Source organism: Hemicordylus capensis, chromosome 2 (assembly GCF_027244095.1).
Source record: "Hemicordylus capensis ecotype Gifberg chromosome 2, rHemCap1.1.pri, whole genome shotgun sequence".
NCBI lineage: Eukaryota > Metazoa > Chordata > Lepidosauria > Squamata > Cordylidae > Hemicordylus > Hemicordylus capensis.
This window is the reverse complement of record NC_069658.1, coordinates 258,585,117-258,599,109: the sequence shown is the minus strand read 5'-3', so window position 1 is coordinate 258,599,109 and position 13,993 is coordinate 258,585,117. Positions and strand designations below refer to the sequence as shown.

General features: G+C 43.1%; 1 protein-coding gene across 3 annotated transcripts in view; it reads right to left on the bottom strand.

The window, feature by feature from the left end:
- MDC1 (mediator of DNA damage checkpoint 1) overlaps positions 1 to 13,461 on the bottom strand; it is a 28,236-nt gene extending 14,775 nt beyond the window's left edge. The window contains exons 1-5 of one of the 3 annotated variants that reach the window (XM_053300549.1): positions 13,263 to 13,461; positions 12,200 to 12,339; positions 9,502 to 9,978; positions 2,344 to 2,437; positions 101 to 1,695 (exon numbers count right to left, since the gene is read on the bottom strand). In XM_053300549.1, the coding sequence (XP_053156524.1) occupies positions 101 to 1,695; positions 2,344 to 2,437; positions 9,502 to 9,978; positions 12,200 to 12,338 (2,305 nt within the window). In that variant the 5' untranslated portion in view covers position 12,339; positions 13,263 to 13,461. The remainder of the gene's footprint in view (positions 1 to 100; positions 1,696 to 2,343; positions 2,438 to 9,501; positions 9,979 to 12,199; positions 12,340 to 13,262) is intronic. The other 2 variants (XM_053300547.1, XM_053300546.1) reach the window with 2 other exon arrangements.
- Positions 13,462 to 13,993: the final 532 nt, after the last annotated feature.

The window sequence follows — 13,993 nt, the reverse complement described above, 5'->3', positions numbered from 1 at the left end:
TGCTTTACTAACCGGACCCCCAGGATGGGCTATAAATAATCGACTAAGAATACAAAAAAAGCAGGTAGAGATTAGAAACCTGCCTTCCTTTCCCTCTTACCTTCTCCATCAGTGTTGCTCTCATCTTCTGGGTGGGATGCATGTCCCTCTCCATCAGTATCTTCATCTTCTTTGTAAGGCTCATGGCAGACTCTCAGTTCTATTGCAGAGCTAGCCGATTTCTCCCCAGGCACCCAAGATCTCTCAGGGACTAACTGAGTGTCTTGCTCTTCCAAGGGTTTCCCTGGCAACAGTGTGATCACTTCCTCCACATCCGTATCACTGTCATGAGCCACAGGTTCCTTAAGAGATGGTGAAGTGGCTTCCACATCTGTATCACTGTCCCCATCGTTTCTGGATTCAGAGCCCTTCTGGGGTCCCAACGCTGGATTCTCAAGAAGGCTCTCCCTCTCTCTTCCACTGGGCCCAGCATCTGCAGTTTTGGGGCTCCCCTTTGAGTCCACATCTGGATTTTCACCAGCCTTCTCTTCATCTGTATCACTATCCACAGAGAGCATGGGCAGGTGTTGATTTTGAGGCAGAGCAGTCAGATCCTCTACAATTTCAGGGCCTTCCATGGGTTCCTTCACATTTAAGGTCCTGGGCTGTTCACTGGAGGCTCGCTGACTCCTCTGGAGTTCAGGGCTAGGATGCTTCGTCTCTTGAACATTGTCACACCCAGAATCTTCACTTGGGTAACTGTCACCGTGCAGCGCAATCCCCTTGCTGGGGATCTCTTGCACATCGCCGCTGCTGTCCTTACAGCTTGTGGAGTGGAGGCCATGAGGAATAGCAACATCTGGGTCCTCTGTCTCCAAGTTAGCCCCTTCCACATCTGTGTCAGCATCACTATCCCCAACAGCCTTATGGGCCTTCAGAGATCCATCCGGATTCTCCCCCTTGGGAGGGGTCTCTTCCATATCTATGTCACTGTCCTCATTTTTAGCAGGCCGTTGGGTCCTCAGACACACACTGGGATCATCTGCTGCCTCCTCTGCATCTGTGTCACTCTCATCAGGCGGATGGTCTTTGGCATGTGCAACATCTGGATTGTCTCCTGCCCCTTCCACACCTTTGCAGCTGTCCTCATTTGCGTGGTTCCTCTCACGGCTTTTGAAAGATGCAGCACTTGGATGCTCTGTTGTCTCCTCCACATCTGTATCGCCACCCCCATTTTCAGCAGGGCCTGCGCTTTCTACTGCCTCCTCCACATCTGTATCATCAGTGTCACTGCCAACATCAATTGCAGTGTGGTGGTCCTTTTGACAGCCAACATCTGGATTGGCTGCCACAGGTTCTTCTGTGTCGGTGTCACTGCCCACTTCCAAGGCATGGTTCTCTTTCACCAAGTCTCGCGACACTGGTATTTCAGAGGTGCTACCCTCTTCCGCCTCATCCTCCACATCCGTATCACTGTCTAGGTGGATGTCTATAGGGATAGGATCTTTTAAAGCTCCCTGCTCCTTAGCTGTCGGATCACCTGAAGGACCTTTCGCTTCAATCTCTGCAGCTCTTGCAGGATGCCTCTCTTGGTTTGAAGGGGTAGCAGCGGCACCATTCTCTGAAGGGCCTGGTTCAGCCACAGGGCTGTCAAAGGACAAGCGCAGGGAGGGGCCAGATGGGCCACTGCCTGAGGGTTCCTCGCTTTCTTCATCACTGTGGGAGACAAATAAACTCCAAGGAAAATTTACAGGAAAGTTTAAGCCTGCAATAAGTCACTGGATGCCTCTACCCCATCACCAAGAATTGTCACCTGATTAAAGACATCAGTCAGATGAGTTTTAAGGCTTCTCCTCATAACCCTAAACTGCGTAGGACAAGCAGCCTTCCCAGCTTCAGGAGCTGCGTGTGTGCTCCTGATTTTTGATCATGCGCAAGTAAAAATGTGGGTAGGAAGAGGGGAAAGTGATTGGGTGGGAGCCTGCTCCGGATAGGAAGGTTCTACTTCCTACCTGCTCAGTCCCACCCCCTCCTTCCCACCACTGCTGCTATTTGCCATGGACTGTGGGTGGGGATGCTCTCGTTGGTGGCAATCAGAATGGTCTTTCTTTGGCAATCAGCTGCAGGGCAGCACAAACTAGACTGCGATTGTTGACAGGCCTCTGCATCTGCTCTGAAAAGCATACTGCCCCTGGACATGGGGGATCCATTCCCAGCTATCATGGCTCTTATCCATCTATAGGCTTCTCCCTCCATGAATGAATCTAACCTTTCCCCAAACTTGTACTCTTTTTCTTTTCCAGAGAAGAAAGCTGCCCAGGCTCTTAACCCTCTCCCCAAGCACACAGCTAGAATAAAACATACCTTTCAGGCACAACAGTAGCAGAGGGGGAAGAGAACATGGAAGAGGCCACATTCAAACGCCCTTCAGTGCCATCTTTGATGGAGGAATAAGACCCTAGTGAGAGAGACAGGTGAAAGTAAGAGAAATAGCTAGAAGAGAGAGGGGAGATTTTCCTAAACTACCAGCCACAACTGCCTTAAGGCACAGATTCTCAAACATGAATCCTCAGATGTTCTTGCACTATAACTACAACTCCCCTCCTGCACTACAATGGCCATTGTAGCTAGGGATGATGGGAGTTGTAGTATAACATCTGAGGATCTAAGTTTGAGAACTCCTGCCTTAAGGCTTAGAAAAGGGCTGTCACTCTGTGGCAAAACACAGGCTTATATCTGTAAGGTCCCGAGTTCAAATGATGGCCTTTCTGATGAAAGGATCTCTACTTCTAGAGTTCTGACAGAGCATTGCTTTTTTTTTTTTTAAATAGAATTTTAATTTTCAAAATAAAAAGTAGATAAAAGAGAGATACAACAATAGTGTTCGAAAATATCAAGCAATACAAATTTTTAAAAAGGAAAAGAAACAGCAACCTCCTCCCACACTTTTCACCGCCCATAGATTGATAACTAAATAAATAAACAACCTAACATTTCATAATTACAGATATGATAAAAAGCCAATTCTATTGAGTAAAAAATAATCATTTCTATAAACATCATTTAATTTTTATTTTAAAAAATCATTTCTTTAAAAATGCCAAGTTAACGATGATGAAATGATTTAAAAAAACAACCACCAATTCTTTCGAGTAAAAAAAGAGTCATTTCAATAAAAACGCCGAGTTAACAAACGGCAAAACACCCCTTTCTGCAGTATTTTATACTGTGCCTTGTGTACACAGAAGATCATAAATCAAATCCCGACACTGGGAACAAATGGAGACCTGGTTGAATCTTGTAATTTATAAAAGGCTCCCAAACAGACATAAATGACTCAGAAGAGAGACCCTTCTTGTAAGGTGAGATTTTCAAAATTGATGCATAATCCCATAGCTTCAAAAACCAGTCGTTTAAAGAGGGAATCACAGGTACCCGCCAGTTTGTGGCGAATATAATCCTTGCTGCGGTAATCATATATAGATAACTCATTAAGTTTAGAAGAAATGTAAGGTTTAGTCTCACTAAGAAGAAATATTTCTGGGAGAAAAGGAAGCATAACCTCTAAGATTTGTGATGAATGAATTTGCTTCCAGAACAGTTGAGCTTCCAGGACAGTTGAGCTTTGTCACAGCTCCACCACATATGATAAAATGAACCAGGATGCTGGTTACATTTCCAGCTATTCTTCGAGATAGAATCATCTATTTTGTTAATTATCAAAGGAGTTATGTACCATCTAAAAAACATCTTATACCAATTTTCTCTTATTGATTGATTGATTGTTAAATTTATATACTGCCTTTCATTAAAGCAATCCCAAGGCGGTTTACAGCAAAAAAAAATTTAACACAAGATGGTAAAAAAGACACAATTAAAATATTAAGTGTGGGGGGTGGGGGGATATTAAACAAATCTGATTTAAAAATTTAAAACAAAAAGCATAAAAGTAATAAAGATTATAAAGAGCAGCAGCAGAGAATCAAATAAATGCCTGGGCAAAAAGCCAAGATTTTACATTTTTTCTGAAAGCTGTGATGGAAACTGAGGAGCGAATAGCCACCGGGAGAGCATTCCAGAGTCCGGGGGCAGCAACATAGAAGGCCCTGTCCCGCGTACACGACAACCGAGCCTCCCTCATTGTCGGCACCCGGAGCAGAGTCCCCTCAGATGATCTTGTCAAGCGGGCAGCAACCCTTGGGAGCAGGCGGTCCCTCAGGTATCCCGGGCCCAAACTGTTTAGGGCTTTAAATGTCAAAACCAGCACCTTGAATTGGACCCAGAAACAAACTGGTAGCCAGTGCATTGATATTCCCAATCATCTTCCACTGATATTCCCAATCAGACATATCAATTGATCTGTTAAAATTCTGCATCCATTTTATCATGCATTCTTTAATCTGCTCAGACTCTGTGTCATATCTCAGTAACAATTTGTATATTCTACCTAACAGATGATCCGTATTTCGAGTAATGAGATCCTCATAGTCAGTTAATTCTCTGAGCTTACCACCCTGTATCTGCAACTCCTTCCGTACTATCAAACTGATCTGGGCATGTTGAAACCAAGATGAAAAAAGCAGCGGTTGTTCAGAAGATTTACTTTGGGCAAGGCATTGGATTAAACTATGCAGAGTATGTGAGTGCTCTCTCAAAGATGTATACTTGTACGAAGATTCCTCTTCATAGAAATACACATTCAAGATTAAGGTCAAAGGTGATAGCCTTGGACTTATTTTTTTATATTTATCCCAGACGTATAAAAGACTTTGCCTAATGGCATGATATTGGATCTCCAAATCTTTTCTTGAACTTGTAATCCACAAATAGTTATGTAGTCCTCTAGAAAGACCAGAGCTTTCCATTCCAGTAAGATAACCGTAGGGGGATATAATCCATTCTGAACTCCAAGTCAAACAACTGGCATGATAATAGAGTTTCAAGTTTGGAACACCTAGTCCACCTCTTTCCTTTACATCTTGCATAACCTTTAATCGTATTCTGGGTTTTTTTAATAGTTCCAGATAAATGAGTTAAGCTGACTCTGCCATTTATTCAGTATCCTATCTTCTATCTTTATAGGGATCATTTGAAAAAGAAAATTCATCTTGGGCAATACATTCATTTTTATCGCCGAAATCCACCCAAGCCAAGAAAGGATCAGCTTTTTCCATCTGTCCAGATCAGCCGAGATAGAATTCCAGATTTGCATATAATTGTTTTTAATCAGGTCTTTATTATCCTTAGTGAGATTTATTCCCAGGTATTTTATTGGCTTCTTCTTTGTTTGTACTCCTAAAAGCTTAGTGAAATTTTCCATTTCCTCTTCTGTAAGGTTCCAAGTCAGAATCTGTGTTTTATCCCTGTTAATCTTGTGACCGGAGACCAGACTGTACTGATGTATCTGTGTCAACAGTGTGTCAAGAGAATCTTCTAGCTGTGTTACAGTAAGGAGTACATCATCTGCATACAATTTTATTTTATGTTCTAGGTCACCAATATTAACACCCCAGATCTGTTGCTCCTGCCGGATTTTAACTGCCAGGGGTTCAAGAGCGAGTATAAACAAAAGTGGAGAGAGCGGGCATCCTTGTCTAGTTCCTTTGTTAATATAACACTTTTGGGATAATAACCCATTTACTATTATTTTTGCTGACTGTTGTTGGTATATACTGCGAATCCAGGATAGAAAATTAGAGCCACAGTTCATTTTTTCTAAAACTGAAAACAGGAAAGGCCATTCCAAATTATCAAAGGCTTTTTCGGCATCTAGGAAGAGCATAGCTGCTTTTGGACCTGTTGCAGTTATTTTGTCGATTGCTTTCAAAACAAATCTTGTGTTATCTTTCATAAGCCGTTTCGGGATAAAACCGGTCTGGTTTGAGTGGATTACCTCAGACAGAAAACCTCTTAGTCTCGCAACAAGGATGGATGTAAAAATTTTGTAATCCACATTCAGAAGAGATATTGGCCGATATGATTCAGGCCAAGTTGGGTCTTTCCCGTCTTTGTAGATTAAGGAAATGAATGCTTCTTGCCAAGAAACAGGTAAAGCATAGTGGGATAATATTGCATTCATTACTTCTGTTAAAGGGCCAATACGTTTTTCTTGGAACTTTTTATAATAGAGTGGAGATAGGCCATCAGCTCCTGGCGAATTATTTTTGAGGTTTATTATTGCCGCTTTAGTTTCCTCCATAGATACAGGTTTATTAAGACAGCTCTTATGTTCTTCAAAAAAGGCTTTATTTGTATATTTTCTAAAAATTGTCTTATTCTTTGTGGTTCTTTCTTATCTTCTTTGTAGAGTTTAGAGTGGTATTCCACGAACTGTTCTGACATTGCATCATTAGTCATAACAAATTCATTGCCATATTCCAAATTGACGTTATTGTTCTCTTTTCCTGTTCCTTTCTCAGCTGATAGGCTATTAATTTTTCAGGTTTATTGCCTTTTTCAAAGTTTTTTTGTTTCGCATAGGTCATATTCTTAAATAGCTCTTTAGATTCTATAAGGTCCATTTGTTTTCGGAGTTCTCTAATATTTTGCCAAATATCCTGAGAGTGGTTGGTCTTATGGAGAGTTTCTAAACGACTCAGTTCCTTAAGTATACGGTCCCTTTGCATTTGTAGATCCTTCTTCCTTTTGGATGATTCAGAGATAAAGATCCCCCTCATAAAGGCCCTACTCGAGTCCCATACAGAAAAAATGGAAACATCTGAGGTCTTATTTCTTTGGAAAAAAATGTGACAATTCTTCATTACATTTCAGAAGCACTTGCACTGGGAAAAGCACAGCACAGCGGGAAGATGGTGCCAGAGAGACTGTGCTGAGTATTCAGCTTCAGCTGAACATTTGCACAGGCCAAATAAATAATTAGGGTTGATGGGACCCTAAATGCCACTACTGGCTCCCAGGCCTTAAAGCAGGGCTGCTCAACTTCGGCCCTCCTACAGATGTTGGCCTACAATCCCCATAATCCCTGGCTATTGAGTGCTGTGGCTAGGGATTATGGGAGTTGTAGTCTAAAAACGGGGGGGGGGCGCTAATGTTGAGCAGCCCTGCCTTAAAGTGAAGAATCTTGAGGTAAGGGATTTCTAACAGCCATTGCTTCAGGGTGCTCACAAGCAAGATAAGAAGATAGCCTTCCCCTGTTGCCTGGCCAAGTAACTAGTATTCAAAGGGACACTGCAACTATACACGGAGGCTCCTTTTACTTATCATGGCTGCTAGCCTTTGATAGACTTATCTTCCATGAATTTTGTCTCCTGTTTTAAAGCTGTCTACATTAGCAACCATCATCACTAACTTGTGGCGGTGAATGGCATAAGTTAATTACGCATTTGTGATCAATCATTTTGTGTGTTTTGAACCTACTTGAACTCAAATCATTGAGCTCAACTGTCAAGCAATCTACTTGCCTCAATCATGTGACAGAGTTAAAAAACTAAACATCCAAACAACAAATATCCAAGTTTCTAACCTTCATGGCCACTGAAAAAACCCTGAAAACATGTACCCAACTTATGCCAAACAGCATCTTCATATAAGATTCTAAAAATGCTGTCTATGTGCATGTGTGAGTATTGCTAATGCTAGGAAGAAATAGAAGGAGAACCCATTTCAAGCCTATTATACATTTCTAGCTAATGTAAGCCTCACACTTTGCTTATGAAGGAAATGCAGAGAGAGAGAGAGAGAGAGAGAGAGAGAGAGAGAGAGAGAGAGATTTAAGCAGAATACAGGAATATGCTTTAAGAAACCCGAATGCTGAACATTCCAGGAGGAAGCACTCTTTCCTGAGCAAAGCCCATCATCCTTTCCTTGTGCCCCCTCCCATTTTTCCATGAGTTCCAGTGCTCTTTCCAAGCCCCGTGAATCAACATTTGAGTTTCCCCCTAAATTCTAGGTCACTATCAAACAAATTTCTTATAGCTTAAAAAAATATTGTACACCTTATACAAAACATGCAAATCAGTGCAGGTAATGTGCAATAACTAATAATAATTATTTTTTATAGTTCTCAGCTTTGAATAACTTTCAATTCCATTTGAAACTTCTTTAAAAATTTGTAATTTTAAATGTGGTTTTAGCATGGTCTTTTAACTTGTTTAACTTTACTATTCTTTTATTTTACATTGTATCTGTTTTATTAATGTTGTGAGCAGTAGTGTACTGGAGGGGCAGTGTATAAATATTTTGAATAAATAAGGTGTATAATGGCGCAGCGGGGGAAATGACTTGATTATGAAGCCAGAGGTTGCCGGTTCAAATCCCCGCTGGTATGTTTCCCAGACTATGGGAAACACCTATCTCGGGCAGCAGCGATATAGGAAGATGCTGAAAGGCATCATCTCATACTGCGCAGGAGGAGGCCATGGTAAACCCCTCCTGTATTCTACGAAAGACAACCACAGGGCTCTGTGGGCACCAGGAGTCGACACCAACTCGATGGCACACTTTACCTTTATATCAAAAGAAGAGTACAAGTTTTGGGGGTGCACACTAACCTGCTCTCTGGTGATCCTCATCAGCACCCCACAACCTTCATGCAAACCACCCATTTGGTATGCCATTAGCCCCTACTTACTGGACAAAGAGGCTCCTTTTTAACGTGGTGGCTCTCCTGCATTTAGCAGTGGAAGAGCAACTGTCCCTGTTCAGCCCAGCGCAGTGTCTGTTCCAGTGGCTGCTGCTGGTGTCTCGTTTGTGTTTCGTTTTAAACTGTGAGTTCCTTGGAACAGGGAATCATTTTTTTATTTTTGCCTTGTAAAGTGCTTTGTGAACTTTTTGTTGAAATTTTTTGTTGAAAAATTATATATAAAAATAATATAATTTATTATTGACAGAGTTCTGTGTACTCCATGCAAAACAACAACATCATCATTCTGAGATCTGCAATTCAAATTCTGCACCAAGGAAAGGTGGATCCTGTAACCTGTATAAATGATGGAGCAGATTGGCAGAATTTCTCTAATTTTGCATAACTTACCCCACACTTTTTACTATGTTGCATACTTTATTCTAGTTTCACTAACTGTGTGTGCGGGGCGGGGGGGGGACTATGCAAGCCACCGAAGGCCTGCCCCTCCTACTGCCCCCCACTCCCCGCCCACATTCAACCACTGGAAATCTTACTCAGTTACCTCTTAAGCTTCTGAGATTCCAGCAGCCATTCCCCACACACTTTCAAGCCTACCTGTCATGATCAATCCTCACAGAATTATATCCTAGTGGCTGATAGATCACGTTTTGGGGATACAATTTATCCATGTTCTATATCTGTACTAATGTTCATATTCAATTTAATAAACTATTTTGGAAAAAGAATCCAAATAAGTTTCCAATTGTTGTGCCCAGTGTTACATTCTGAACTTTTCCTGTGCTCTCACAGATTCACAGTTACACAAACACAGCCTTAACTGTTGTGGCAGGGTGGTCTACCATAATATCATAGGTTCCAGAGCTGTAATGGCAAGAGGCCTAAATCTGAATATCATTTCCTTCACACCCCTCACTCACCATCACTCCTTGGGAGATGCTGGAGTTTGCTTGCCTTGTTCACTGCTTCCTCCTCTTCCTCTTCCCTGTCAGAATCCTGGACCAGGATCCCTCCAAATCCCATCCTCCTTTTCCCTGGTGCAGGTGTCTCCTCAATAACCAAAGCACTGGCATCCACTCTCGGCTGGGTAGGTGGCACCTCCATGGAGTCATCAGGGGAGTCAGAGGTACTGCCTGGGGCCAGTATGAAATACTGGCAGCCTACATCACCAAAGAGCAAGGTGTCCCCATCCTGAAGGCTGTATCGGACTTGTGGTATCAACACCATACGCTGGCGCCGGGTCCGGTTCAGGCTATCCCGATCATATAAAAGGTGAGGCCCATCAGAAGAAGGGACCTCAATCACAGCATGAGCTTTAGAAACTGAAGAGACAGGCAAACATATCTGACAGCTTTCCAGACGACCAATGACATTCTCTCCAGGGTAGATCCAGAAATCTGGAGGGAAGATAAAAGAATGGATGAGGACTCCAGAAATGTCTGGTTTTTTCATACCTCTACCCTACCCTGCTTTCATCCACTAGATCAGAAGTACGTGCAGTAACTGGCCCTATTCACCCCCAGCACAGTACTTCCAGTGACTGTTGCTGGTGTGTGTCTTAAGTTTCTTTTTAGAATGTGAGCCCTTTGGGGACAGGGAGCCATCTTATTTGTTTGTTATTTCTCTTTGTAAACCGCCCTGAGCCATTTTTGGAAGAGCGGTATAGAAATCGAATTATTATTATTATTATTATTATTATTATTATTATTATTATTATTATTATTATTATTTACACATATAAATGTCATTAATCCAAAACAAGCACACCCGGTGTTTACATAACCAAGGGCAAAGCAGAGGTTGAGAGTAGTTTAAAAGCAAGTCAGCATCCCCTGTAGAGCTCAGAAATGCTCAATCCCCATGTCTTCTGCACCAAGACAGATGATCGTATAAGCTAAGCATGGGCCAACCTGATGGTCTGCTGATTAGGCCCAGCCCACAAGCCAATTTTATGTGGCCGAGACAAAACTTTCATCAAGATATGGCAAAAGGTTCACTCACAGTTGCACGAATACAGAAAAGAAATTTTTTTCAAGCTGAACAGATGAAACTGCCTTGTACCTAGCCAGACATTGGTCCGTTTAAGCTCAGTAATGTCTACCCTGACTGCCAGCAGCTCTCTGTGACTGGAGATGCAGGCATCATCTCCTGTTGCATCTGGACAGCCCAGGAATTGAGCTGGAGACTTTCTGCATGCAAAGCAGGAGCTCTGGCACTGGCCCCTCCTCCGTGAGTGTATGAAACAGATTCTCCACATTGTAATACATTAATGATACTTCTTTGGATTTGGAATGCAACATGTCAGTGTACTTTTTCTTGTAATCTACATAACTAAAGCCATTACTGTGAGGCAGTGCCAGGTTTATTATGAAGCCCAAGGATCTATAAAGATGTCAGTCTCTGCAGCATTACGGTCTGCAGTATAAATGCACCTCACTCCTCCATCAAAGCAAGCCACCCTTTTAAATCACAGAGAGGTGTTTATCTCTGGTGCATTCTGGATGACATACACAGTTCCACAGAGATGTAGAGAGCGTACAATGACTCAGCATTGTCAGCAGAGGTATGACCTACCTTGGGACTCCAATGCTACGTGTGCTTCCTCAGGAACTCAGATCCACTGATTTCACTGAGACTTACATCCAGATTACATATGCTCAGGGTTACATCATTAGTGGTCTGAGTCCATCTGTCTAATAAAGTGCCTCATAAGAACAGCCCTGCTGGATCAGACCCATGGCCCATCTAGTAAAGCATCCTGTTTCACAAAGTGGCCCACCAGATGCTGCTGGAAGCCTAAAAGCAGGAGTTGAGGGCATGCCCTCTCTCCTGCTGTTACTCCCCTGCAAACTGGTACTCAGAAGCAGCCTGCCTTTGAGGCTGGAGGTGGCCAATAGCCCTCCAACTAGTAGCCAATGATAGACCTCTCCTCCATGAAGTTATCCAAACCCCACTTAAAGCCATCCAGGTTGTCCTCCTTCCTATGTCCTTTCACTAAGATATCATCTGTGAACCATCTTCAAAATCAGTGCCCATTAAGGCACATTTTCAACAGCTACTCCTTGATGATGAGACTTACAGGCACTTGGTCTACACAGTTCAGCAAATAAGAAGTTCATTTCAGTGTATTGTGTTTTCCTTCATAGGAGAGACACCACATTATCTACCCTGAATTTACCATCTCAGATATTTAAATGCATTATAATATCGCCAGGGACTTTTTAGCTGGGGCACCCAGGTTATTCTGCCCTGTTAGGCGCACTTGGCCCACTCACTGTGAAATTTTATAAACACCAGCGAAACACTTTTTGGTCAGGTATTTGATTTAGGGCAACTTACCTCTCAAACCCCCACATGCACACACAAACACACATACTTCATGACTTTGTATCCTTGCATTCTCTTTTCTGTTTGCAGTTGGTTGATTTTTGTTTTAGTATTATTTTTATTCATTAGTTATTTTTGTTATCCAAGTAACGTTGAATTTTAAACTGACTTGTAAGTTACCTTGAAGGCCTTTTTAGGATCGAAAAGCAGCACATAAATGACTAGATTAATAAATTAAATAGAATGAAGACACAGGAAGTCCCTATGGAAGCTCACAAAGAACATCCTTACCTTTCTCAGGCCCATACTTGCTGCTCAGAAGGTGGAGCCGCCCAACAGGCTTGGGGGGCTTCCCATTGTCACCAGCCCCATCCGAGGAATAATCGGCACCATCTTCCCTATCCCAATCCAACAACTGAGTCTGATCCATTCTGCAATAACAAATAATAACATAGGAACAGACCTGCTGGATCAGACCCATGACCCATCTAGTCCAGCATCCTGTTTCACACAGTGGCCCACCAGATGCTTCTGGTAAGCCCACAGGCAAGAGGTGAGGGCATCAGTGTTTCCTCTAAGGTGTGTGCACGTGTGCGTGCGCTCACATGCTTTTTTGATGACCACTCAGTTAATTTTAGATCCCACTCAAGTTGAATCCGGAAGTCCCCACTCTGAATGCATGTGCGCACACACACTGCCTTGATACTGGACAAAACTCATTCTGCAAACAGATGAAAAAAATTAAAGAGAACACTGGAGGACATGCCCTCTCTCTTGCTGTTGCTCCCCTGCAACTGACATTCATTGTGCCTCTGAGGCTGGAGGTGGCCCACAGCCACCAGAATAGTAGCCATTGATGGAAATGTCCTTCATGAATTTGTGTAAGCCGCTTTTAAAGCCATCCAAACTAGTGGCCATCACCACCACAACCCATGGCAAATCATTCCATAGATTAATGATGCTGTGTCATAACTGATCAAAAATGATACTGTACCCTTGCAGGATAAGATGAATCTAGGAATAGCTTCATTCAGAGTTAGCAATCCTATAGCCTTCCCCTCCCCTCCCCATCCACTTTTTAAAACATCAAAATATTAAATCTCCAGGGTTGCTTGCAAGAGTCAGGCCAATCCTGGAAGACCGGCAACCCTTGAAGAAACCCCCTTTTCCGAATACCAACTGCACCTGCCTAACTTGTATTACTCCAAGCCCAAAAGACCCTCCCGCTCCCAACCTAGCCCTAAATCGCCCTCTTTTAACCCAATTTCCCAACTAACTTTCCTTTTAGGAGGTGGCATGAAGATTTCCCTTTAAATCTTCATGCCACCCCCTCCCCGACCACCCGCAAACGTACCAAAGGCAGCTTAAGATGCTCTGCTAAAGCGGGTGGGGGTCCGTTTGTTTGTTTGTTTCTTCTTCCCCCCCCCCTCCCACCCCCCAAGCAGCAGCCTAGGAGCTGGACTCTGGCAACCTCTCCTGCCAGCGGTCCCGCCTCTGCTAAAGAAAGTAATTTTCATTGGACAGTTGGGCTGCCATTGAACGATGTTTCTTCTCCCGATTGGACTATTCGTTTGCAGGCAGTCGAGGGGGGGGGTAAACGGTCCGGCCTCTCTCCGCGCGTCCCAGATTCAGTGACAAGTCTAGGAATAGGAGATGGTCATAGAGAGGAGAAAGACAAGGCTACACCATAGATTTGGCATCGCACGCCCCTTTCTCCTATAGAGATATGAAATGACTAAAGTGACAATTCAGTTGGAGACGGAACTTCCTTTCTCGCTACTGTTTTTACTGTACCCACACCCGTCTTCGTCGTGCAGAAACAGCTTCTCATAGAAAAGAATAGGAAATAGGAAAAGAGGAAAAGAATAGGAAATCCCTGATTTTAGCATAGGTGTGATTGGGCAGCAGCTTGCTCACCCCACCTAAAGCAAAAGGTAGCAGCAAATGCAAGTTTTAAGTTTTTAAGTTGTGCCGTTGTACTCGTTGCGTCGGTGTCGGCTCTTGGCGCCCACAGAGGCCTGTCGGTTGTTTTTCTTTTTTAGCAATAGCAATAGCACTTACATTTATATACCGCTCTATAGCCGA